This window comes from Balaenoptera physalus (genome assembly GCF_965194825.1).
Source record: "Balaenoptera physalus genome assembly, chromosome: 14".
In the NCBI taxonomy this organism is placed as follows: Eukaryota; Metazoa; Chordata; class Mammalia; order Artiodactyla; family Balaenopteridae; genus Balaenoptera; species Balaenoptera physalus.
Genome location: NC_138893.1, coordinates 88704187 through 88729160, shown reverse-complemented (window position 1 = coordinate 88729160; position 24974 = coordinate 88704187). Strand labels below are relative to the sequence as shown.

General features: G+C 36.6%; 1 protein-coding gene and 1 pseudogene across 5 annotated transcripts in view; one reads left to right on the top strand and one right to left on the bottom strand.

Moving 5' to 3' along the window:
• Positions 1-24974, top strand: part of LOC309642895 (large ribosomal subunit protein eL21 pseudogene) — a 528492-nt pseudogene that overhangs the window by 73304 nt on the left and 430214 nt on the right. The gene's annotated exons all lie outside the window — the stretch shown is intronic.
• CTNNA3 (catenin alpha 3) overlaps positions 1-24974 on the bottom strand; it is a 1725675-nt gene that overhangs the window by 1504018 nt on the left and 196683 nt on the right. For all 4 annotated transcript variants that reach the window (XM_082424660.1, XM_082424659.1, XM_082424661.1 and 1 more), the window contains one exon: positions 22699-22818. In XM_082424660.1, coding sequence (XP_082280786.1) covers positions 22699-22818 — 120 coding nt within the window. The remainder of the gene's footprint in view (positions 1-22698; positions 22819-24974) is intronic.

Below are 24974 nucleotides of genomic sequence, written 5' to 3'. Positions count from 1 at the left end.
GTAAATTCAATTTCTTTCCAGTGACTCATGTTTTCTCACCCTTTAGGCATTTTTTCTACTTTCTTCCATTTATGTTCCCCAACCTTAGTTTGGAAAAAAAGAATACAAATTTCCAATAATGTTGATGCCAAATTTAAAAAGCACTTACTAAAACCTATCCTCCCAGTTGATTACCTGGAGTCCCCAGTCATGATATAGGCCCCTACCAATGTCCCAGACAGCACACCTCATTCTGGATAAGGCTTCAGAGGAATCAAGATGCTTCCGACTGCACTAAGCTCTGAATCGCTGCTCTAGCACATGGATGGTGGAAAAAAAGAGCAGCAACAAGGAAGCCTGCAGGAAGTGTCAGTTTTCTGTGTGTAGTTCAGTTAAGAGCTGGATAAAATTGACCATCCTAAGCATGATGATTATGGTTTGACAGTAAGACATCTTCCTCAGCAAAACTCTCTCCTCCACTGGCTGCACAATTTCCTGACCATCCCAGCACCACCTGCTGTGCTTTCATTAAGCCTTTGCTAGCTGAGAGGCAGTCAGCTTCTAGACCAAGAAACCCATGGAAGAGTGTTATTTGTGTGTCTTCTCTTGGCTTCTGGCCAAGCTGCCCAAGTCAATAGTCACTGAAACATAAAGGTGTCTACCTCCACCAAAGTTAGGTGATAAAGGGAGAAAGGAATGTAAAATCTCCAGTCAATCAGGGACTACTTTCAGGGAAAGTGGGCCATTTGTGTTTAAGGTCTAAAAATAAGCCACCTCATACACTGGGTGGTTCCCCATGGAGGAAAAGAGGATGCACTCAGAAGAGCTGGAGTTGTAACCCAGATCTCTGGGAACATAACTACAGCTAGTGGGAAGAGCTGTGCACATAACTGATAAACAGTCCGGCAGGCAACCTCATTCCTGTGGGAGGAGCAGAATCCTGAGTCCTGTTCCTGAGGGAAGAGCAGAGACTAGCAATCCCATATCCCTAGCCAAGGTAGTGATGACCCCCAGCTTCAGTTCTGGCCATCCTAGCTATCACAGCATGCCTTTTGGGAAGACACGAGAGTGTTCAGACTTGCTGCTATTAGAGCTCTGTGGATGAGGGGGCTCTAAACCCTGAAGACAGACATGAGGGTACCTCTAGGAACCCCAAGCTTGGGACAGACAGAGGAGGGCATCCTGCTCACACTAACAATTTAGCGGGGATTAGTGCATCTGAGTATGTCTGTGAGGGAGGCAGAGGTTGGTAAATTAGAAATACAGATCTTTGTGAAGTTTCTAAATTGGTGGTTCCCAAGCAACAAGCGACAGTATGGGGTCATACAGTGTGCTGGGAGGAGAGGAAGAGAAAGACAGGAAATAAATAAGTAAAAATGTGGATAAAATAGTACAGGGGTACAAGAATGGTATTCAGAAAAATAAGGGAATATTAACTTTTAAAAACAAGAAATGAAGACACTGAAAAGAAATAAATAGTTCTCTAAAAGGCTGTATGGGGGACTTCCCTGGTAGTCCAGTGGTTAAGAATCCACCTTCCAATGCAGGGATGCGGGTTTGATCCCTGGTCAGGGAACTCAGATCCCACGTGCCACAGGGCAACTGAGCCCGTGTGCCACAACTAGAGAGCCCGCACACCGCAACTACTGAGCCTGCACGTTCTGGATGCCACACACCACAACTCAAGAGAAGCTCGCGCACCACAAAGAAGAGCCTGCATGCCGCAATGAAGATCCCACATGCCGCAACTAAGACCCGATGCAGCCAAATAAATAGATAAATAGATAGATAGATAGATAGATAGATAGATATTTTAAAAAATAAAAGGCTGTATGGGCCAGAGATTGCTTGAATCAGCTGATTTCTTACTGTATTTGATTCTTTTTCCCTAACATGTATCACTACAGCAAGTAGTACATAGGCAGCAAACCAAACTAAATTCACTTTATAAAACAATTATCTTCATATCTCTGTTAGTATATCTGTTACAGATTGCCCTGGGAGTCTTTTTTATATACCTAAGATTTAGCTTTCACTTGCAGTAAATTATTCAAATGCAATTCAAAGTGAAATACGTTTTTAATTACTAAAATACATTTTTTAAGGTCAAATGCTGATTATAAATGAATAATTTCTCCCACTCCTCACCCAGCTACCTCTGCAATTGCCATCCATATGAGCAAATTAGTCTTTTTGGTTGAGAAAAATGAACCATTAGTCCTCAACCTAAGTTTCAACTTGTCATTTTGCATATGAGCATTTATTCACTGGAAGCTTATGTGGCACGTGATTTTTGCTCTTTTGACAAGAACCAAACATTTAAGCATGGAAAGAGGCCAAGAAGAGCACCATGGTTCACCTCAGGGGCTTAGATAAGTATACGGACACAATCAATATCATGAAAATGAAATGCCAAATTGTTTTAAAACTGCTTAGCTCTCACTATTGCACCTAGTACTTAGCTATTCTTCTTGAAGAAAAAACTCATGACAGATATATTTAGCATAAAAGCACCAATCTTGATGTAATTTTATTCTCATGTATTTTTCCACTGATCATAAATTCTGAAGGCCCTAATTTGCTTTCTATCACCTATGTCCTAATCTGAATTTGTCCAAGAGTGAAACTGGTGCTAATTCTTACCTTTTCTCTACCTTTCTTAATGATAAGCACCACATTTGTTTTATAACTTGATGCTGCTGGACAATTTATGTATTCAAACAGAAATGTCACAACACTTATTGAAGAATATCTCAAATTATTTTTTTCAAAGAAAAAATAAATTATATTACTAGGAGATAAATGGGAACATTGTTTTTCAATCCTTTTAAACATTTATGATCAAAATATGAATAGCTAAGGTAATGGCAGCCACATTAAGTCCAAATCTCCCAGCACACTCTCCAAAAAAATAATTAAAAAGCAAATAAAACTACAGGCATCCTTCACAGGTACTGTGGGTTCATTTCCAGACCACTGCAATAAAATGAATATTGCAATAAAGCGAGTCACAAATTTTTTGGTTTCCCAGTTCATATAAAAGTTATGTTTGTGCTCTATTGTAGTCTATTAAGTGTGCAATAGCATTATATCTAAAAAAGCAATGTACATACCTTAATTTAAAAATACTTTATTGCTAAAAAATGCTAACCATCATCTGAGCCTTTGAGTCCTAGTAGTAACATCAAAGATCACCGATCACACATCACATATATTTGTCATCATAACAAATATAATAATGATGAAATGGTTTGAAATATTGTGAGAATTACCAAAATGTGATAAACATGAAGCGAGCAAATGCTATTGGAAAAATAGCACCGATAGACTTGCTTGATGCAAGCTTGCCACAAACCTTCAATCTGTAAAAAACTCAACATCTGAGAAGAGCAATAAAGCAAAGCACGATATAATAAGGTATGTCTATATGCAAAACCTATGCTCTTCAACATAACTAAAAAAGAGAGAACAACCTAAATTTCAAATTACTTGTAAATACAAAATTAACACCAAATCCCAGCTTGCATCCCTCACAATCCTGATACAAGACTTCCTGGAGAGCAAGGACAGTCTGGGGAAGAAAACTGCACTGAAAATTGAAGAGAGAACCCAGCTGTGATACTTACAATTGATCTAAAAGATCAAGAGAAATTCCACCCTAATTGCAAAACTACTGAAAAAAAGTCCTGGTAGATCAGAGCCAGCTAGGGGGAAGGAGCAGTGTCCCAAACTCTAGGAGGCAGTCTTAGAAAGGCCTTGGGGGAGAAGAGGGTAAAAAGGAATGGAGAGACACACTCTGAAAACTGCACAGTGAACATAAAAAAATTAAAAAGGAAAATTCAGGATCCTGCCACACAAAAGAATATTTTTAAAACTGAAGGATTAATAATCCTTCCCCCATCACTCCTTCTGAAAAAAGTCATCCAGGAAATAATCTATACTTTACAACCTTGACAGAAGAGCTTGAACTAGGAATCTTGAAAACCATCCCAAACCATCACAGAATGCAGAGGCTCAAGCAATCTACAAGCATAAAAGACTAATACAACAAGAAAATGGAAATAAGAACCAAAACAATTCAGTTGATGAAAATATCCCCCCAAAACAACAGTGAAGCAAAAGAAAATGGCAACACAATACACCAAACTGAATTAAATAGCCTCAGAAGATTATGAAGGTTTCCCACCCCCCCCAAAAAAAAGAAAAACAAAGAGAGAATGAGATACATACAGAACTATGCAATTACTTGTGCACTTGACAACTAGACATTAAAATGTTAAAACCAACTTTGTCCCTGGCACTGTTCTAGGTGTTGGGGAATAGAGAGAAAAGAATTTTCTCTGTGACTTCAAGGAGCTTATTATATAGTGAAAGGAGACAGAAAAATAAACAAAGTACAGTATGACAAGTGATGTGATAAAAGTATGCATGGAATGCTTTCAAGACAGCGTAAAGTGGCATCTACTCCAAATTAGGAGCAGTCAAATCTGCAACTTGAAGTATAAGTAAGAGCCAGGCCAGGAGACTCTGGGAAGAAAATAATCATGCAGACGTAATGGCATATGCAAAGGCATGAAGCCAGAGGAAATGTGATATATTTGAAGAGCAATAAATATTCCGATATGGCTGAAAACAAGGCTCTTATTGGAAGATGATGGGTCTTAAATGCCTTACAAAATTTCGATTTTATTCTAAAGGCGATGGAGAACCGCAGAAGGATTTAAATGAGGACATGCTCAGATTTGCATTTTTAAATAATATTTCTAGCAAAAATATATAAGCTGAACTAGAAAGGGGTGAAACTGCAAGAAAATCAATTAGCAGGTATTTGCTAAAGTAGGAAATACAAGTGGAAAGAAGGCACAGGGATGGAGGGCAAGATGAGATAATAGTCAGTTTTTGATATGTTGAGCTGGAAAAGCCCATTAAGTAACCAGATAAAGTCTGGATTGTAGAGAAATATTTGGGGTAGAAATGAAGATATGGGAATCATCTAATCATCAGATTAGAGGCAGTTATTTAGTCTATGGGTATACATGAGATGACTTTATAGGGTATACAAAGGGTATAGAAAAAATGAAAAATGAGGAGGAAGGAAAAGGAAAAGTAATCATGTTCTGCGAAACGTCAACATTTACCCAGAAAGGATCTGACAAATAGGAAGAAATTTTGAAAGAAAAAAAGAAAGAAAGAAAATTAAGATTTATAGGAAGGAAGGCCAGTTAGTGTTAAGCCCCTTATAGAAGTTAAGTTAAAAGGTCTGAAAAATGTCAGTTGGATCAGTGATCATACCAAGAACAGTGTTGGTGCAATTAAAGGGCAGAAACCAGATTACGGAGAAGTAAAAGATAAATTGGAGGTTAAAAAAAGGTATTATATACCTTGTCCAGGGAATACACAAAAATGTTAATAACATATTGCCCTAAATCTGAATGCAGTTTGAAGATCCTTGAAGAAATAAAAATGCTTGTGCTTTCTGAAGGTAGCTTTACTGAGAAAAGAAGGGCCTTCCAGACCACACTTCTTTGGTCTCCTATTTTCTGAAGCCTCACCTAGCCCAACCCATGAAAAAAAAAATCATGAAGGGAATATTTATAACACAGCTTTATATTGAGTTTGATTTTATAGGCTTCACACCTATTTGAAAAAAAACCTATATTTATATTACTTGTTTTCATTTATTTTCATGGTCAATTTGGGGATTTCTATGGTATCTGATACTTAATAAGACAACACCAGTTAATAATAATTAGCTACAGGAAATATTCAATTCCCTCACTTCTGTCCAAGAACTGATGTAGTTAGTAAGCAGGTTAGCTCACCTAAAATCTTTCAGAAACTTTGCTCTGAGGAACAGAAGAGAGATAGGACTGTTACTGGAGAGGATACTGCTTTGAATGAAGGTTGCCAATGTAGTTGCCGTTTGGACCTAACTTTAACAGGTTAATATGCTAGGGAGGAAAAATGAGTAAGAAAGTTGAAACTAAAGAGAAAACAGGCATTCTTAGTGGAGCAAGGTCCTCAGAGAACTGAAGGAAATAGATCCAGAACACTGGATTATTCTGGGACACAAGAGGAAACTAACTGTAAGGAAAGGAGACTTGTGACATTGGGATCTCAAAACAGTTACTGAAAGCCAACTATCCAAGCTAGGTGAAACGCTTCACAAAATCAAACTGTATTTCACTGAAGTAGAGAAGTGAGTTGTTTTTGTAATTGCTTTATGATTTTAAAGATGCTAATAATTAGAGCTATTTAACTCAGTACAACATTCCTCTGGATGACAACATTGTGTCACTGCACTATTTTGGCTAAACTCCCACTGGTTTAATTTCAGAAACATCTTTTGAATAAAATGCTAAGTTAAAAAGAAGTAGAATCCCACGATTTCTTTAAAATAATTCAACTAATTGCAAAGGCATGATTCCTGGAAAAGATTTCTAAGGTTCCTTTTATAGGCTTGGCCATAAAGGAAGAGTACATTAGAAAAGACAGCAGCAGCTACCAAACCACCCAGATTTTAAGAGTACTTTTCTTTATACAATAAATATGTTCGTAAGAAGTTCTTTAAAAGTTGAATTTGTATTGTGAAGGCCATTTAGACCTGGAAAACCTGATTCTGCCACTTACTGTTTGTGTGTTCTAGAAAAAGTTACTAAATAGGTTACTTTCTTGCAATTTTCTTAAACTTTTCCATTTTATTTGGCCTGATTTGGGTGTCTCAGAGAGCCAGCCCAACCCATCAAGATGAACCAAGAATTGCCTCCTCTATGAAACGTAATATTAATACCTGTTGTGCAGCACCCATCTGTTGTCAAACGTCACAGGCTGATGGAGTAATGTGCAGGATAGTTTTATTCCTTCACTGGCTAAGTACACCAAAGAGTAGGGTTGCCAGATTCAGCAAACACTCGCAGTCAAATTTCAATTTCCAACAAATAAGGAATACTTTTTCAGGATAAGGAGGTCCCATGCAATATTCAGGACATACTAGAAAACTGTCATTTATTTAAAATTCAAATTTAACTGCACATATTGTATTTTATCTGAATTGATATCTCATCTCCCAGCTGGCTATGGCCGAAGTGGAATACAAAACCAAAGCAAATGATAACGCCTCTGGTGCTACACACACATACACACACACACACACACACACACACACACACACACACAAATACACTTATCCCCATCTAAATCCCTGCTATACTTCCAAACATAATAATGTTCCCTCATTCAGTTCTAGATTTGGAACTTTATAGCAAATACAAATTTTCACAGACATGAACACGAAGGTGCAAAAATGTAACTTTGGGGTTTTTTTCAGCTTTATTGAAGTATAATTGACAAATTTTTCCATAATAAAACTAATTTTTTTTTACTCCAAGCCCTGTTTTGCTTAGGGCAGAAATTTCATTTAATCCCTTTCAAGTAAACTCCGCCCATTTCAGTGATTTCTCAGTCTGCTGAGTTTTATAATTCAATCACATTCAGGTTAAATTGCTCTCTCAGATTTTTCTCCTGATTCCTCCTCCCTGGGGATGAGTCTAAGCCCCAGAAGGGTTCATTCAGCTGCCAACACAGGACAGTTGGGAAGACAGCCATCTATCTGGATCTGCCTTGGTCCTTCACAGGCCTCCTGTTCCTGATGCAACTCTGCCCACCTGGTCTTCAGCACCGGACAGCACTCGCTCATATGGCAACTGGACAGTCTGCAGCTCTCTCAGTTCCCCCTGCATCCTGTGGCACTGGTGATACCCGAGGTCAGCTACACCCTCCCTCACCCATCCTTCTTCTATCTGCTTCCCTTGTTGCCTCCATGTGACCAAGCTCCCTGACTGCCTCTCTTAGATGAATCCTGCTCCACACTCTGGTCCCAAGGAAATTATCTGATGTCCTTCCACACTAATTCAGAATTGAAAAAAACTTCTGGCTGACAACATGGCAGAAAACACTCACTCTGCCCTAAGATCTCCAGAAACCTGTCTACTCTCAGGTTAGATCTGTGATTCACTGGTCATCTCAGATGTCCCAAACTTCAATGGAATCAGTTATTTCATGTCTCCCACACTGGTGAAATGGGAGAGTAGTGCAGATAGTGGTAGGAGACAGGAACAAAAACAATGTCTAAGCTTGTTCTACTCCCATCCAATTCTCCTCCTTCTCCCCAGCTTGGGGGGAGTTTCCTAGCGTGGCAGGAAAGAGGGGAAAAGACAACCTCTTTATGGCTACTTGCCTCTCCTTAAAAGATATCAAGAATTTGCAAATTTTTATTATGTAGCCCTTATTTGAAACTTCCCTCCAGTATGGGTAGTCCAGGAGTGAAAATAGAAAAAAGTATATAATTAATTTCTCAAAGTAAAATTATGCCACACAATCTTGCATTTTGTTGCCAAGAAAGTACCCCCAATTCCATATTACCTTGAACTCTAACATTTCCATATCAATCTCCCTTCTTAATATTCCTTTATCAGTTACCATGTGCCCTCTAGACCACTGGTTCCCCTTATGGCTACAGTGTGCTCATCCACACCTCTCCTTGTTAAACAGTGTGTCTTTTGCACTCCCTCCAAACAATCCCACTGCCTGCATATTAAGCATTAGAAGTTCCATTTTAGTCTTTTCATAAGGAATTGGGAAAGGATGGAGGGGGTAGGGACTAGGACCAACAGGCCTGGGACATTATCGAAATATAACCTGTTTTCCACCATCATTACAAGGCACAGGTCATAACCTTATAATAACATTCCCATCACATGGTAATTGTAAGATTAGGTAAGCTAAAAAACTAACCTGTGTAGTAGACATTCCCACAGCTTCAGAGATGGGAAATCTTTATTCCTATAGAGTGTCAAATAGGCAGTTTCTCCTAACATTCCAACCTTTCTGTCAATAATCTATAAATGAACAGTTATGTGCACTAGAAGTCCCCTGTTATTTTGTGAATAATTATCACCTATTTTTTTATTAAAGTAAAATGTTGCATAGTATGTTTCTTACATCAGATCACCCTAGTAGAAAATGTTTACATAAGGCTTGGAAGAGTCTATCCTCTTTCCATAAACTCACTTTCTTTATAATTCTATTATTTTTTTACAACTCTTTCTAGTAGAAAATGGTTTCCATGCATAAAGAACACAGCTTTTATCTTGCTAGGTAACAGCCTCATATATGCCTTTTTATTTTCAACAGACTAGCCTCACACACTGGTGGGGCTTTTATTCATGAATATATGGCTTGTGTTAGTGCTTAGGAGGAAGATAAATTTTAAAAAATAGTAAAGTACTTTCTGCCTTAATTGAAGCCAAGTTCCAGGTTTTTATATGATTTAATATATTACCTCATTATTTAATGCATTTGCTTTAAAAAAAAAATCCAAACTTCCCAAATCACTGCATAATAACTTTGAGTTTCCTTTTCAGCAGGAAGTTCTTACCCCCTGCTGTTTATTCCAGCCCTGGCCTAAGAGAACCTTTAGTAAAGCCAATTTTTAGAGTATGGTTGAGTTAAGGAGAATATTCATTTAAGTGGCTAGATATGAAATGAGTTATTGTTTTGAGAACATGGTTATCTGTTATGAAAAAATTTTTAACTGCTTATACATGATGCAGTGAAATGAATTCTTAGCACCATCCTAATTCCATCAACTTTGGAATACAATTCACAATCAGATGTAGCAAATAAGAAATGTGGATGATAATTTTCATTAATAATAATAAGCTATATATTATTCCTGGTGTTTATAATTCCTCTGATACACACATTATTTTCAGAGGACTCGTAGAGACTAATCATTTCACCTTCAACATGCAATATGTCAATCTTAACTATTTTTTATTATTCTAGAGTGTTAATGCTCTTTTCAATTTATTAGTCTTCAAAATAAATGTTTTAATGCCAAATTTCATAAAAATAATGTTATCACTCTCATCTACCTATCCTAAAAATACTCATAATTACCATGCTCTTCAATATCACCAAAAGTTTTTTTAGTCTACTCCAAGATCTTAGATTGTGTTCATTGACCTCAGGTCTCATACAGAACCAGATGCAGAAATACCTTAAAAATGTAGAATGATAACATCTATTCCACTTATACAAACATTCTGGAAAATTCTCATCTTCAATTTTTTTCATATTTATATCCTAGTGACATTAATAACTTACTAATTTTCTATAGCAGCAATGTGCACAAATGGTTCTTACATCAAGGGTAAGAAATAAACCATTCCAAACCCTCTTGAAACTACAGAGTAACAAATTTATCAAGATATTCTCTATATCTGCAGAACCAGATGTTTGGAGCACAGGAAAATGTACAGCCTTTGATACAAGTCTCTCATGAGCACCACATGTTCACAAGTGCTAACTTATCATACATTACTTAATACAGAATCTAATTTGCTTCCTTCCCTTCATAAACACCCTACTACTGGTATACTTTTATTTCCTCTTTCAGGGATCCAATTCTAGCCCGTTATTTTAGCATTAAAAAAAGGTCAAATACCTTAAGTATCTTAAGCCAGGAGTCATGTACTCCCTGTTTTCAAGAAAAAATGTTTCCTGATAGATTTCAAAGATATTCCAAAAGATAATTTCTTCTAAGTTCAAAACAAAGTGCAGGTACACTTAGTTCATTTACTTCAGCTTGGTCTTTAGATTTAATGTTTCCCATGTCTTAAGTAAAATAAACATCACTCCCCAGTTGTTGTTTTGAACTTGTGTGTGTCTACTCTTACTATATAATATAGACATGTTTTTATTAGAGTGAGCAAGAGGCAAGCTAAAAGTTTCTATCCACTTTTTCTCAATAAATGCACACTGCTGCTTGCCAAAATTTTTCTTTATTCACATGATACAGTATCACACCCCCAGGACTTGCTGCTCTGATCCAAAGTGAGAAGTGGTGCCTTAATCCTGAAAAAATGAGCTTTGAACTTAGACTCAAAAACTGACAAAAAAGCCCCAAAGCTTGGAGATTTTCCAAAGTAATTTACCACATTTCATTTCTCTAAATTCACAGATGATGATTATCAAAATTGTCAAAAGCATCCTAACTCTATTTTTAGTTTTTTAAGGAACCTCCATACTGTTCTCCATAGTGGCTGTACCAATTTACATTCCCACCAACAGTGCAAGAGTGTTCCCTTTTCTCCACATCCTCTCCAGCATTTATTGTTTCTAGATTTTTTTGATGATGGCCATTCTGACCGGTGTGAGATGATATCTGAAAATAGAATTACCATACGACCCAGCAATCACACTACTGGGCATATACCCTGAGAAAACCATAATTCAAAAAGAGTCAAGTACCAAAATGTTCATTGCAGCTCTATTTACAATAGCCAGGACATGGAAGCAACCTAAGTGTCCATCAACAGATGAATGGATAAAGAGGATGTGGCACATATACACAATGGAATATTACTCAGCCATAAAAAGAAACGAAATGGAGTTATTTGTAGTGAGGTGGATGGACCTAGAGTCTGTCATACAGAGTAAAGTAAGTCAGAAAGAGAAAAACAAATACAGTATGTTAACACATATATATGGAATCTAAGAGGAAAAAAAAAGGTCATGAAGAACCTAGGGGTAAGACGGGAATAAAGACACAGACCTACTAGAGAATGGACTTGAGGATATGGGGAGGGGGAAGGGTAAGCTGTGACAAAGTGAGAGACTGGCATGGACATATATACACTACCAAATGTAAAATAGATAGCTAGTGGGAAGCAGCCGCATAGCACAGGGAGATCAGCTCGGTGGTTTGTGACCACCTAGAGGGGTGGGATAGGAGGGTGGGAGGGAGGGAGACGCAAGAGGGAAGAGATATGGGAACATATGTATATGTATAGCTGATTCACTTTGTTATAAAGCAGAAACAACACACCATTGTAAAGCAATTATACCCCAATAAAGATGTTAAAAAAAAAAAAAAGTATCCTAACTATTCTTAATGACTCTAACATTGAAGCCAGGGAAATGACCTAAACTCAGTTAACTTTAGTTTTACAAATATAAGTTTAAGATGAAGACATAAATGTATAACTATCTGCGATGAAACATTTGGTGGACCATTCATTCTGCACCAATGAAAGTACCAAGAGAGGCTTCAGTAACTCCCAATGTTTGGGTGGAGAGCTTAGCACAATAGAGATAAACACCAATATCTAAATCATAGTGAGGAAATACTACAATTTCTTCACTAAGCAAAAAATAAGATTACAACAAAATACGTAAGTTAAATTCAAAGCACAAAAAAGGCCCTCAAAATAACGAAAACAGTTTAATCCCCTAATCTATCAACCAGCAACATACTTGGAAAACCAACCCAGGTCAGCTGTTGATGCTGTATGGATGCAGCCACAGATCATTACCTACTTAATTGTGTATATATCTAATAGGCTCATACAGCTCCTTTGGAACAAAGCTTTTACAATGGAGTAGATGATAAATACTTAACTATGGCACAACCAGATGCTATAATAATACAAGCAGCATTTATATAGAGAATATTAGCATGTATTAATGCTGTATGCTACAACAGAGAAAAAAATTAGATTCATAAAAATACAGTTAAGGGAAGAATACAATGTAAATTATAGGTTGATTGTGGCATCTTGCTAAAATCCCCTAGGTGATAACTAAAATTATTAATAAGCAAAGTATGGTTAACTTGATCAAGGAATACAAGTGTCAGCTGCCCATAGAAGAAAAGCTATTTACATTGCAAAAATTCAAAGATATCCCATCTAAAATGTAATACGACTTTGAAGACTATTAACTAGGTTAATTTTTTTTTTTGTCATTTGAAACCAGAGTGCATGGAAGAAAACCTATATAGGTACACAGCCTTTTAAATCACTGAGCAAAATGTGGAGCAAGCCAGAAACGCTGCTCCATCTTCTCGTGATACTTCCCTTCACCTAGATGTATTTCAGCATGTGCTTCTACTGCTGTCACATTTGGAGCATGAGAAATAATATAAAAGCTGACTAGCTTCCTCCTAAATAGCAACTTGAAACTATCCAAATATGGTATTTCAGAGAGCAAAAATTGAGTACGCTTTTAAAAAATAAAGGAAAAACTGAATTTCTCATTACATATTAAACTAGCCGCAGGCAATCAACCCCTTACAAACAAACCGCTTAACATCTACAAAAGGCTGCATGATTGGTGGGTGCATGTTTAAATCCCTGCTGTCAGCAGAACTGCTGGCCTCATCTACGCAGCATCAACACTTCCTTTGAATTTTAGCCAGTAGCGCTCTAGGCATGTACCCAGCACTACTATTAACATGGAGAGCTGTAGCTGTAGCAGTAATCTTTTCGCCTGACAAGGACACAGTAACAATCATTGTGATGCTTTCTGACTGTACACTCAGGTAGAGACACACAACTTGGATACACAAATTTAATAAGAATGTGTTTGAGACTTTAATTTTCATCAGTTGTATAGTAAGTATGTGACCAAGCTTGCTTTTCTGGAACAAATGCTGCTGAGTCAATACCAGCTGGTCCCATGGTCAGTTTGGCCAAGTCACAATGAACACTGCAGTGTTAAAATACTACTGATACATTCTCACTCTTCACTCAGCTTCCTGTACCTTAGACTCAGTTGCTCTCATATTCAGTCTTTCACTTGTAGCAAAAATATACAAAGGACAACTTCTACAACTACTGAAATATGTAATCTATAAAAACACAATACGTACGTGCGTAACATGTCTTTTCACATGACAGTGAAACATCAAAATAAACTATATAAAATTTGTGATAAAGGATATTATTGTAAGTTAGCAATATCTTCTGTGTCCAAACATAGACACAAATCTTACTACTGGATCATAATTCAAATCCAAAATATTTATTAAGTACTTACTATGTTCCAGGGACTATATTAGGCTCTTGAGACACAACTGGAAATAATGCTCTCCTGCAATTTATTATTAAAACTCCTTTGATACTTGAAGTATGATCCATGGACCATCAACATCAGCATCACTGAGGAACTTGTTTGACTCTCCAGTCTCAATTCAAATCTATTGAATCAAAATTTGTATTTTAACAAAATTCCCCTTGTTATTTGTATGCATATTGAAGTTTAGGAAGCACTGGTTTAGAGGGCACAGGATCTAGAAATTGCCGAAGAAATGAAAATTCCTATACAATAGAAAAGAACAAAATGGTGTTTTCTGTATTATTTGTGCAGCCATGTATTGAAGTGGTTGAACCAGGTGATGCATATAATTTCTACCTCTTCTAAAATGTTGTAATATTATTGCATTGTCTTTTCATTTTAAAAAATGGCACTACTGAATGATCTCCATTTATAGTCATCTCAGTGTCTAATAAAGCTTATACATATACATGGATGTTATAAGCATCTATAGTTACATTCAGAATACAAACCAGAGATACCAAAGAATCTTTGTATACCAAAGTATACAACTGGCTGACTTATGCTAAACGACTCAGAAAAGAACCAAAGAAAATATCACCTCCTGTTATCGTCCCAGCTCTACCACTAGCAAAGTGTATAGCCTCATAGAAGACATCTAATCTCCTTGGGTCTCATTTTTCTTCACATCTAAAATAAACAGTTGAGTTAGGTGAATTCTACAGGCTCCTTAGTTTAAGGTTCACTGATTCTTCTATATCTTCTTTAGTTTTCATCTTAAACCACCAGTGGTCATAATCCTAGTGGTAAAAAGTTATCTGATTTGTACACAAAGGTCATTTTCAAGCTATAAAACAGACTAGCGAAGATATCATTTACAGAGCTAACTCTTTCAGAACTTTAATTTCTCATCAATACCAACTTTTATTGACAATCTTATGAACTCATATGTCAATATAAGACATGCACAAATAACTGCCACATCGATGCAAACACTAAAGTTTTTTACTACTTCTAAAATTCCTATCAGCATTGTAAGTTTTGAAAACAAGCCATGACAAAGAATTAACTATTTCAATGAGCATACTCCACTACAAAGTAGCTATAAGCTTCCCATAAGATAAACTATCATACAGCAAACAACCTTGTAAAAAAATTAATAAATCTTTTCTGGTGCATGAAAATCAGCTAGTATGTGCTTGATTCGACAGCTTTCTACCTAATTGCCACCAATAAACGAAACCCTTGAGACAACAGATGGAAATAAAATAACAAACCTTAGAACTTAAAAGATTTCTCTGTAATGTTTTTACTTTACTAATTTAGTAGAATACACGTACTTGTCATGACTATTAACTATATCCAATGTGGAAATCAAACTTTAGAAGGAGAACAAATATATAATATGCATCATTTTGATTATTTGTTTTTAAATAAAGGGTGAGGTTCTTATATAAAAATCCATAAGGTTTTTTAACTTCGGACTATAACTATAGAAAAAGAAATCACGCTATAAAGATCTGTAGTTTATGAAGGAGTAAAAATGGTTGAATGGCTATTGCAATAAGCTAGAAATTAGGAAATGTGAATATTAATTCTGAACCTGCTACTGAATCGGAATGACTTTGAATGATGTATCCAACCTTCTTCTCTCTGTCTGTATCAGAAAACTGAAGAATAAATGTAATGCCATCTCTTCCTTTTTCCTGCGAGACAAACAACTGTATGCAATTGAATAAAAATGGAATTGCACATGCAGTGGACAGAATAAAGCACATTTGGGTTGGCTTGAAATTTATTGTAGCACACTGTATTATAATCCAGCATTTTTAAAATCTGTGTAATTTTTAAACAATGTCTGAAATGCTTTGGGATCTTCAGAAACAGTTTTATAAACAGCATAAATAATCATTTTACTTGACTGGGCAAATAAACAGAATACCGTCTAAGATAGACATGAATATTTTAATGCAGCAGTCTTTGGTTCACTTACTCTTAAAAGGAATAATTCAATCAGAACTCTTTCAAGAGAGTTGGATTAATTACAGAATAAGGAAGGGAAGGCTCTTCTCCCAATCGAGCTATTAACATATTTCATCTAACAAAGGCCACTGAAGTGAATCTATTCTTATAGAACTATCATTCTAGAAGTTTAGCACCTTACCATAACACTCAATTATACTCTTCTTTAGACTGCAGCTAAATAATCCCAGATGCATATGTACTTTATTTTTAAAGGTCTTAAGTAAAATATACTTACAACTTCTAGTTTATTGTTAACGTAAATGGGAAGTTAGTTCTCCCTTACACTGTCCTTACAGGTAAACAGCTCCCAGTGCAATATCACTGTATATCCCTTTATCCTAGATGATCCATAACATTTTTTTACAAAAAATGTTATAAAGTCTTGCTATAAGTCTTTACATGGTTAAAGACTATTACTTGAAATCATCAATTTCTCTACTCTATGTTCTATAGCACAAAAACAGCAAAAGCCTAACAACCATCCATTTCGTTTTGCTAAGCGTTGATTTCACAGGAGTCCTACATTGCTGTATTGTGTCCCTCTGAGTTCTTGAGCTCTAGAGTAAGCTTAGGATTCTTTTCCATGTGGTCAGTCATTATCCACCTAGAATTTTAGTTCTCAATGCAAGGTGTTAACCTGCAGTCATTCTTACTAAATAAAACTCATCTGATTTATTTCTATTTTTCTTCATTGATAAGGGGTCATTTTAAATTCAATTCCTATTCTGTAAGGTATTGTATACCCTTCAGGTTTTGGAGCTATCTAAAGGGGTTAACTCACTCAGCTCAGAAAAAGAAAAAGGCAGTGTTCACTCCTGAACATCACTAAAGAGAGAACAATATAATGCTGAATGATATCACCTGGAGCCACAAAGGAAGTTTAGGCACATATGATGTAATTATTACATGAGTTGGGGTTTAGCCAGAACATTGGGTCTAACACCCTACCTTATGTTATAGATTGCCACAGCAAAGTACTCAGGACCTTAATTTCACTGCCCATCAAGAGACACTACCTCAAAAACACATTAGAACCAAATACTGCAACTCCCTTCTCAAAAGGTATCAACATTTTTTATGACAGAGCTCACTAACCACTATGTTACAAATGCCCAAAAACATCCTACCCTCTATGTTCATAACAGTGCTGGACCCTACATGAAGTACAAAAGTATACAAAACAGACAGCATATTCTTATGGAACTTAACAACCATCTAGGATGAAGACAGATGAGAATAATACAAAAACAACATTATAATAACTACAGCTTATACTAACCACATGCCAGGCACTATGGTAAGTCCTTTATATACTGATTCCTTTATGTATTTTAAAGGATTTAAAGCATATATGTACTTTACACTTCATATATTGTTTTCTCAAAACAGGTTATAAGTGAGGTATTATTTTCCTAACATTTTAAAACAAAAAGCTGCAGTGCCTAAAGCAGTACAAATAATCTAACAAGATTTGATTGACTGCAAAGCCCACACTCTAACCTGCACTACATGGATCTTCAATAAGTGTGTAATCAATCAGATGCTAAATTGTATGACATGGATAAAAGCTAAGAATGGCAAAGAAGGAAGAGTTTACATACTGATTGGAAGCCACAGGATAAAGTGTCGTGAGGGAGGCTAGACTTCAGTTTAGCTTTAAAGAAAGATTAGTAGTTAAATAGGTAAATAGAAAAGGGCTAGATATCCTAAATATCAAGTTTATGAACCTTGTGAAAAGTTCAGAAGGCAAGAATAGCATGCCATGATCAGGGAGACAAGAGGGAGATCAGGGATTGTGATACGTTGAAACATGGATGTATATCTGAGGTATGATATTTTAATTTTACATATTTTCACATCAGTGTGTAAATGTGCTTCAGTCTACATAATGTTCAACTCAATAATGTCAAATTTAATTCATACCAAAGGACTTTAGAAGTTTCTGAAAACAGGCTGTGTCTTATAATGCTATTACTTTATACACTTCTTAATACTTACAATAGCATTATAAGAATAGAAGAAAGGAATAAAATTAGAGTCTAGAATATCAAACTTTATTTTATTTTATTCCAGAAAAACAAAGCTCCAAGGAAATCTCTTGATTTATAAACTTTCAAATTAATACATAAACCTGGGCTCTATATAATAGCTGCAGCTTGCTATTACCATTCCTATGTATCATCAACCTGGAGGATAAAAACCAAACAGTCTAAGCAAATAAACTCTAAGACTGCATTTTCAGATGCAGTAAAAACTGAAAGTCTCCAGATTCTTGGTAATACGGCTTTGTCAGCCATTTACTTCAGACGGCTTCATCCTGAGAATCCCACCACCTCATCTATCACAGCCTTCTCTCACCTTTTCCAACCAAAGCTATTTTTAACAGTAGTTTTTTTGACATTAGGAAAATGGAGAAATGCTTGTACCCCAACCTAAAATATAGCCCAAGGAATAGTTGAAGTGTAAGCACTCACTCTTTAAAAGACAAACAAACAGGAAAGAAGCAGGAGCAGGAGCAGAAAAACGGAAGGGAAGGGAAGGGAAGGGAAGGGAAGGGAAGGGAAGGGAAGGGAAGGGAAGGGAGGGGAGGGGAGGGGAGGGGAAGGGAAGGGAAGGGAAGGGAGGGGACGGGAGGGGAGGGGAGGGGAGGGAAGGGAAAGGAAAGGAAAGGAAAGGAAAGGAAAGGAAAGGAAAGGAAAGGAAAGGCTAAGCTTACACCTAGGAGAGAAATAACAATAATCCGCCCCCACCAACCCTCAAAAATAGTAAAAGAATAAAGCAAAGTATTCCAGGGATATATGTGGCCTAGAGAAAGAAATCTCTCAAAATGATGTTTAAAATGTCATAGAAAGGGACAGAAAATAAAATCTAATGAAAGAGTCCAAGAAAATAATTATAGTCAGTTTATTGGGCATCCCTAATTCATAGCTAAGGTAATATTGATGTTTTGTGTTTGTTTAAAGAAATAGATGTAAAATGAAATACGTTAGGACAAAACCTAAATAATACATAAGGCAAGGAGCAATCTGTCAACGTTTGGCATCCAGGAAGCCTCAGGGTTAATACCCTTCTGAATTTTAAAAGTGCAGTAGGGTTTCCCTAGTGCCGCAGTGGTTAAGAATCCGTCTGCCAATGCAAGAGACACAGGTTCAAGCCCTGGTCCGGGAAGATCCCACATGCCGCGGAGCAACTAAGCCCGTGTGCCACAACTACTGTGCCTGTGCTCTAGAGCCCATGAGCCACAACTACTGAAGCCCACGTGCCTACAGCCTGTGCTCCGCAACAACAGAAGCCACCGCAATGAGAAGCCCGCGCACCACAATGAAGAGTAGCCCCTGCTCGCCGCAACTAGAGAAAGCCCACGCACAGCAACAAAGACCCAACGCAGCCAAAAATCAATAAATAAAATATTTTTTTTAATTATAAAAAAAAAGTACAGTAAAACACATCAATTAATTGCCTATAATCTGAGGCTAAAACTTCTGGCATGCTTCCTTGTTCATAGCAATAACAGCACCAACAAGTATTTACTGAGTATTAGCCATGGGTCAGATACTGCTGTGAGCACTGCAGAGCATACAGCATTGAAGGTGACAGACAAGGCCCTGTCCTTACAGAGCTCACGTTCTGTCACAAAGAGAAATGATAAATATGGTTGGACCAGGGAACAAAGCATGATTAATTCTCTGGTACAAAGCAACCTGCCTTATAAGGCAGAAGCTTTCTTGCTGAATGGCAATTTTACAGAGACCTAAATCTTTTCTGGTAGGAGAAACTTACTAATGTGTGTTTATAGGTTTGGGGGACTTTACAGAGGGTAGGATTAGACATAAAAGACAAATCCCACCAAGTCAGAGAAAAGGTAATGTTCTGACTCTTTAAACCCTGCCCATCCAGGAAACACAACAATTCCTCTGTGGCTTTGGTACAGAAGAACTTGGTTAATATTACAAATTTCTAGGAAGCTTTGCTACATTTGGAAGCTAATGGGAAACAAAGTTTGTCTTTCTCTTCTCTGCCACCTCCCTCATTCACTATGTCTTCTTGTAATCATCTCTTTTTTTCCCTTTCTCTATTTTGAGATTTTTTAATTCTTCAAAAATCAACGCTTTAACTTACTAAATGCATATAGTATAAAATATAGTTTAATTTCCCTCACTTTATCCCTCTTATCTTATCCCTATACGTCCCTTTCCCTCTTTTTTACCGCTCTTTGGTCCCTGACTTTCTTTCTACTCTACCATCCTTTTTCTGACCATTTCACTCTAATTCCCCTTCCATCTTTTCCAGGTAGAAAAAATGATCACTAGACATAGGGAAAAGCAGAATCAAGTAAAACAAAGGGTTGACAGTATCCTATGTATGCAGGTAAGTCTGTTTCACAAGAATTTGTCCTTTTGAGTTTAAAAAAAATTGCCTTGTGTGAATAAATTTCACTAGAACTAGGGTTACTAGATATAACACTCAAAGATTGTAAACATAAAGTTTTATACATTTTCTTAGCTGTCTGAAGATATTCTGTCAAAAATTCTTTTGTGTTTTTGTATATACTGAACAATTTGCATGAGAGAAAGAGAGGAGGAGAGAGCTGCCCCTGTCTCTGCCTCTCATCAGATGCCCATTTTCAAATGTCTCTTTAAGCCCCATGTGTGTCCTATCCTAAAATTGTCTTCATACTGCATGCCTAGAACTCCTCACTCTACTATCCCCCCAGCCTGGCTCCCTGCAGGGATATTGGAGAAGGCCCAGGTTTGGAGTCAGACTGGTACCTATTTGAAGCTCAGCTTTACTTGCCTAGTGACTTTAGGCAAGTTATTTAACTCTCTTAACAGTTTCCTCATCTGTAAAATGGCGCTCATAAAACCAACCTTATTATAGTGTCACAAGTATTTAATGATCTAATCCATAAATGTTCTAATCACACTATGTGGCAGACAGTTGTCATTTAATAAATAGAATATAAGATTTATATACGCATAAACATACGTCTACGTATATAAATAACCATGTGCCCATCTTTCTCTCACATACACATGCAATTTACCTGTCTGTCCTCAATGCCATTCTCCCAGAATTATGCCCTTCTGCCCTTGAAGCATTCACACTTTTCCAAATTCCCTATTAGCTAATGTAAGAATCTAATCACTGAAAAGGTGCTGATGAGAAAGGATAAGAGAAGAGGACAGTGACTGCTGCCTGCCAACTCAAATACCCCCCAGTGGTATAATACGGCTCTTGGAAACAAAACTGCACTAAAAACTACACAGGCCAGAGCAGTGACCCCCAGTGGTATAATACGGCTCTTGGAAACAAAACTGCACTAAAAACTACACAGGCCAGAGCAGTGACCCCCAGTGGTATGATACGGCTCTTGGAAACAAAACTGCACTAAAAACTACACAGGCCAGAGCAGTGACTCACAGTGTGAATTTTAAGCAGCATCATTTGGGAGCTTACTGTAGTAGCGCTCAGTAACTGTGACTGCTTCTGTTACATGTGCTAATACCTAGGCCTTCACTAATATAAAATGAATAAATAAAACAAATGGATATTGGGTCCTTTTTCATATAAATTAAAGTATGTGCAAAGATATTGCGTTTGCCCCAGAACACTCTATAAAACAAATATAACTCCTAGGAAAATAAGATCATGAGAAGGTTAAATAAATGCCCACGTAATGTCTATTATAAAGCCAAGCCTAGAACACAATTCTCTTTTCAAGTCACTATTTCTAGACCACACCATGTTGACTTCATGAGGTTTAACTAAATAAAGGAAGTACTGCTTTGAAATCCCCCTTCCAAAAGATCCAAAATTTGTAAATTAGGCAATGTCAAGAGAGTCACACCCTTTGCCACACTAACAGAAAACAGTCTTAAGTAATGGACTCGGTGCCTGGCCATGGGAGTCAGCCACTTAGTCATTTTTCTAGATGCTATCCATCATTGAGCACATTCCCAAATTTCATGCAACCTAATTTAAACATCTAACTGGTTTTTCTGATGGGAATAAACATTCAGCCCCAGTAAAAGCTTGATGATCCTGACACCTAGTGGCTGTGAAGAAACTGGAAAAGATCCAGTTTGGGAAAAGTAGCTACCTACTATGGCAGTATCTTGCAAACACACAGAATTTAATGATTATTAACATTATAAAATATGAACTCTAAAAGCAACCCTATAAAAGTCTATTTTGGCTCTGGATTTATCTTGTGGTCTATAAAAAGAGGCTAAACGACGTGCACTTGGAAAGCATGTTTCCCTTTAACCTTACACATTTAGCAAATTTTTACTAATCTTCAGAGATCAAACAAGAAAACTAAAGCTAAACTAAAAAAAAAAAAAAAAAACTATTTGGCATATTTATGACTCCTTTCTTTAAGCTTGTATGTACATCCACATCCTTTTCTTGGTCTTGAGGTGGTTTTTCTCCTCATGTATCCCCCTGTCAAATATAAAAGCCACCTGTTCAAGCCACATAGAGGTTCCCTTTATGCCACTAAGGCATCCTTAGTCAAAGGGTAGTTGAACCTTCACAAACCAGCAGGAGTTTTCTTTAAAAGAGGTATAAGGACACTCGTGGAAACCACCAAAGTGCACATATAAAAGCAAGGACAATGTTGAATGCCGCAGGAAGCCGTGTGAACACGGCAGGTCAGCACCACACAGCACAACTTATTTCTGCCCTAAACATTAGAAGATAAGTCTCCCCAGACCCACCTGAGCCTCTGACAGGCAGGAAGGCGAGAAGACTAAAGTGTTCGTATCGTCCACCAAGGAGAGCTCTGAATCCTACCTGCTGACGTTTGAAGGCTAAATAGTCCAGATTTTCCAGCTCCTTCCCAAGCTTCTGGTAGGTTTTCTGGAGGTCAGATTTGTTGGAAACATTTTTAAGAGACTCAAATGTCCTCTGAAACTGAAATCGAAAACAAAAGTAAATCATTAGGATAGCAGCATATTTTTCTCAAATTCCTAACCAGTAACACAGACAAATAGTCAATACTGAGCCTCAGTTTCTCCCATTCATAATACAGAGGTAACAGAGGCTAGCTAATTGCCTTTCAATTAAATAGTTAGGCACAATTATACAGAATTAGAAACTATGTGCTAAGTACAAGCAACATTATTGCATGAATGAGAAGCCTGTTTAGTCCTCATTCTAACAAAAGAACATACTGCATTAAAAAAAAATTTTTCCTTAACTCTTCATGTCTTAGGATACACTGCTACTACTCCTAAAGAAAAAAATTGCAATGAATGTATAATTTCAAATCATAATGAGAAAGTATTAAAAAGAGCTCTCACATCCCAATCATGGAAACAAATTTATGTAAAGGTAGCCACTTGCCTCTGTAGAAACATTTATGCAGAATAGGCACCCAGCAAACTTCAGCCAGGAAGATCTCTCAGATCTTATATTTTCAGAAGAAAAGGAAAACAAATGTTTTGATGATCGAAGCATATGTAGCATGTTCAGCAAACATTTATTCATTTCTGCTCTATAACAGACATGAGTTAATGAAATCAGTTCTGCTGAATCAGAATGCTCCATTCATTTTTAAGTCAGATACTAGATAAACACAAAGAAGACAAATTGCAGTGTATCACAGAATATTGTTCTGCTACTAATAATTAAGCAAAAGGAGCCCACAAGAAATTGAATTCTTGGTTTATTTTAGTAAATTAGAACATACTTTAGAGGATTAGTGATTGAAAATGTCAAGTAATATCATTTGCAAGATGTTTGCATCTTCTCTTTCTTTATGTCATTTATTTCCCATATTCTCAATGTGTGCCATTAGATAGAATTCTACAGATAGAGACTTCACCGTCTTAAACACACCAGAATTCCACTGTGACTATGATGCTACGAGACAGGCTAATAAGATTTTATAGAATATAATTAAGTTTCCAGGGAAATGATTTGATCCTTACTATTTCAAACTCCATGGAATAAGTCATATTATAATGGCATTCTACTGAATTAAATCCTCAATTTCATGAAAGCAACATGCTTATCTCAATCCAAGGTGACAGAGGAAAAAGAAATAGGAAATAATAGTGCTAAACTTTCACAGCAGGACAATAAATTAAATTCAACAAACAATCTTTTAGAGCCTACTATGCACAAGGCTCTATGAATATAAAACATATTTCCTGCCCTAAAGTAACTTATAGACTACCAGGGAAATTAGACATGAAACTCAGAAATGGGAAAGATACTGACATTTACTGAGTGCCTGCTTAGTGCCAGGTACTTTATCCTTTCCAATTTAATTCTCACAAGAACCACAGGAGTTCCTATTTGTCTTCCCATTCTACAAGTAAACTGAGACTCAGAAAGCTTGAACCATTTTTTTTCAATAATACATAATTTTAATTCATAAAAACGATACATTCCTTAATTTTTCTTTCACGCGGCCTCTTCTCCTAATCTGGCTTTGCCCAGGTTCTCCTGAGAACCACAAAACCTTATATTAGGCCAAATGTTCCTTTTTTTCCAGTTTTATTGATATAATTGACATATAGCACTGTATAACCTAAGGTGTGCAGCATAGTGATTTGATCTACATATATCACAAAATGATTATCACAATAAGTTTAGTGAACATCCATTATCTCATATAGATACTTTTGTAAGAAAGTATTTTATATTTCTTTTTAAAGAAATATAAAAAAATATTATTTCCTTGTGATGAGAACACTTCGAATTTACTCTTAACTTTCATATATAACATACAACATTGTTAAACGTATTTATCATGTTGTACATCAGATTTCTAGTACTTATTTACCTTTTAACTGGAAGTTTGTACCTTTTGACTACCTTTGTCCAATTCCCTCTCCCACCACACCCCGCCTCTGGTAATCACAAACCTGATCACTCTTTCTACGAGTTTTTTTTTTGGTTGTTTAGTTGTTTGTTTTTGAAGTATAACTGACCTATGTTAGTTCCTGGTATACAACATAGTGATTCGATATGTCTATACATTTCAAAATGGAACTGGGTTTTTACTATAATGTTTATGCTTTTTCTACTCTACCATTAACTTTAACACAAGGCAAAGTAGT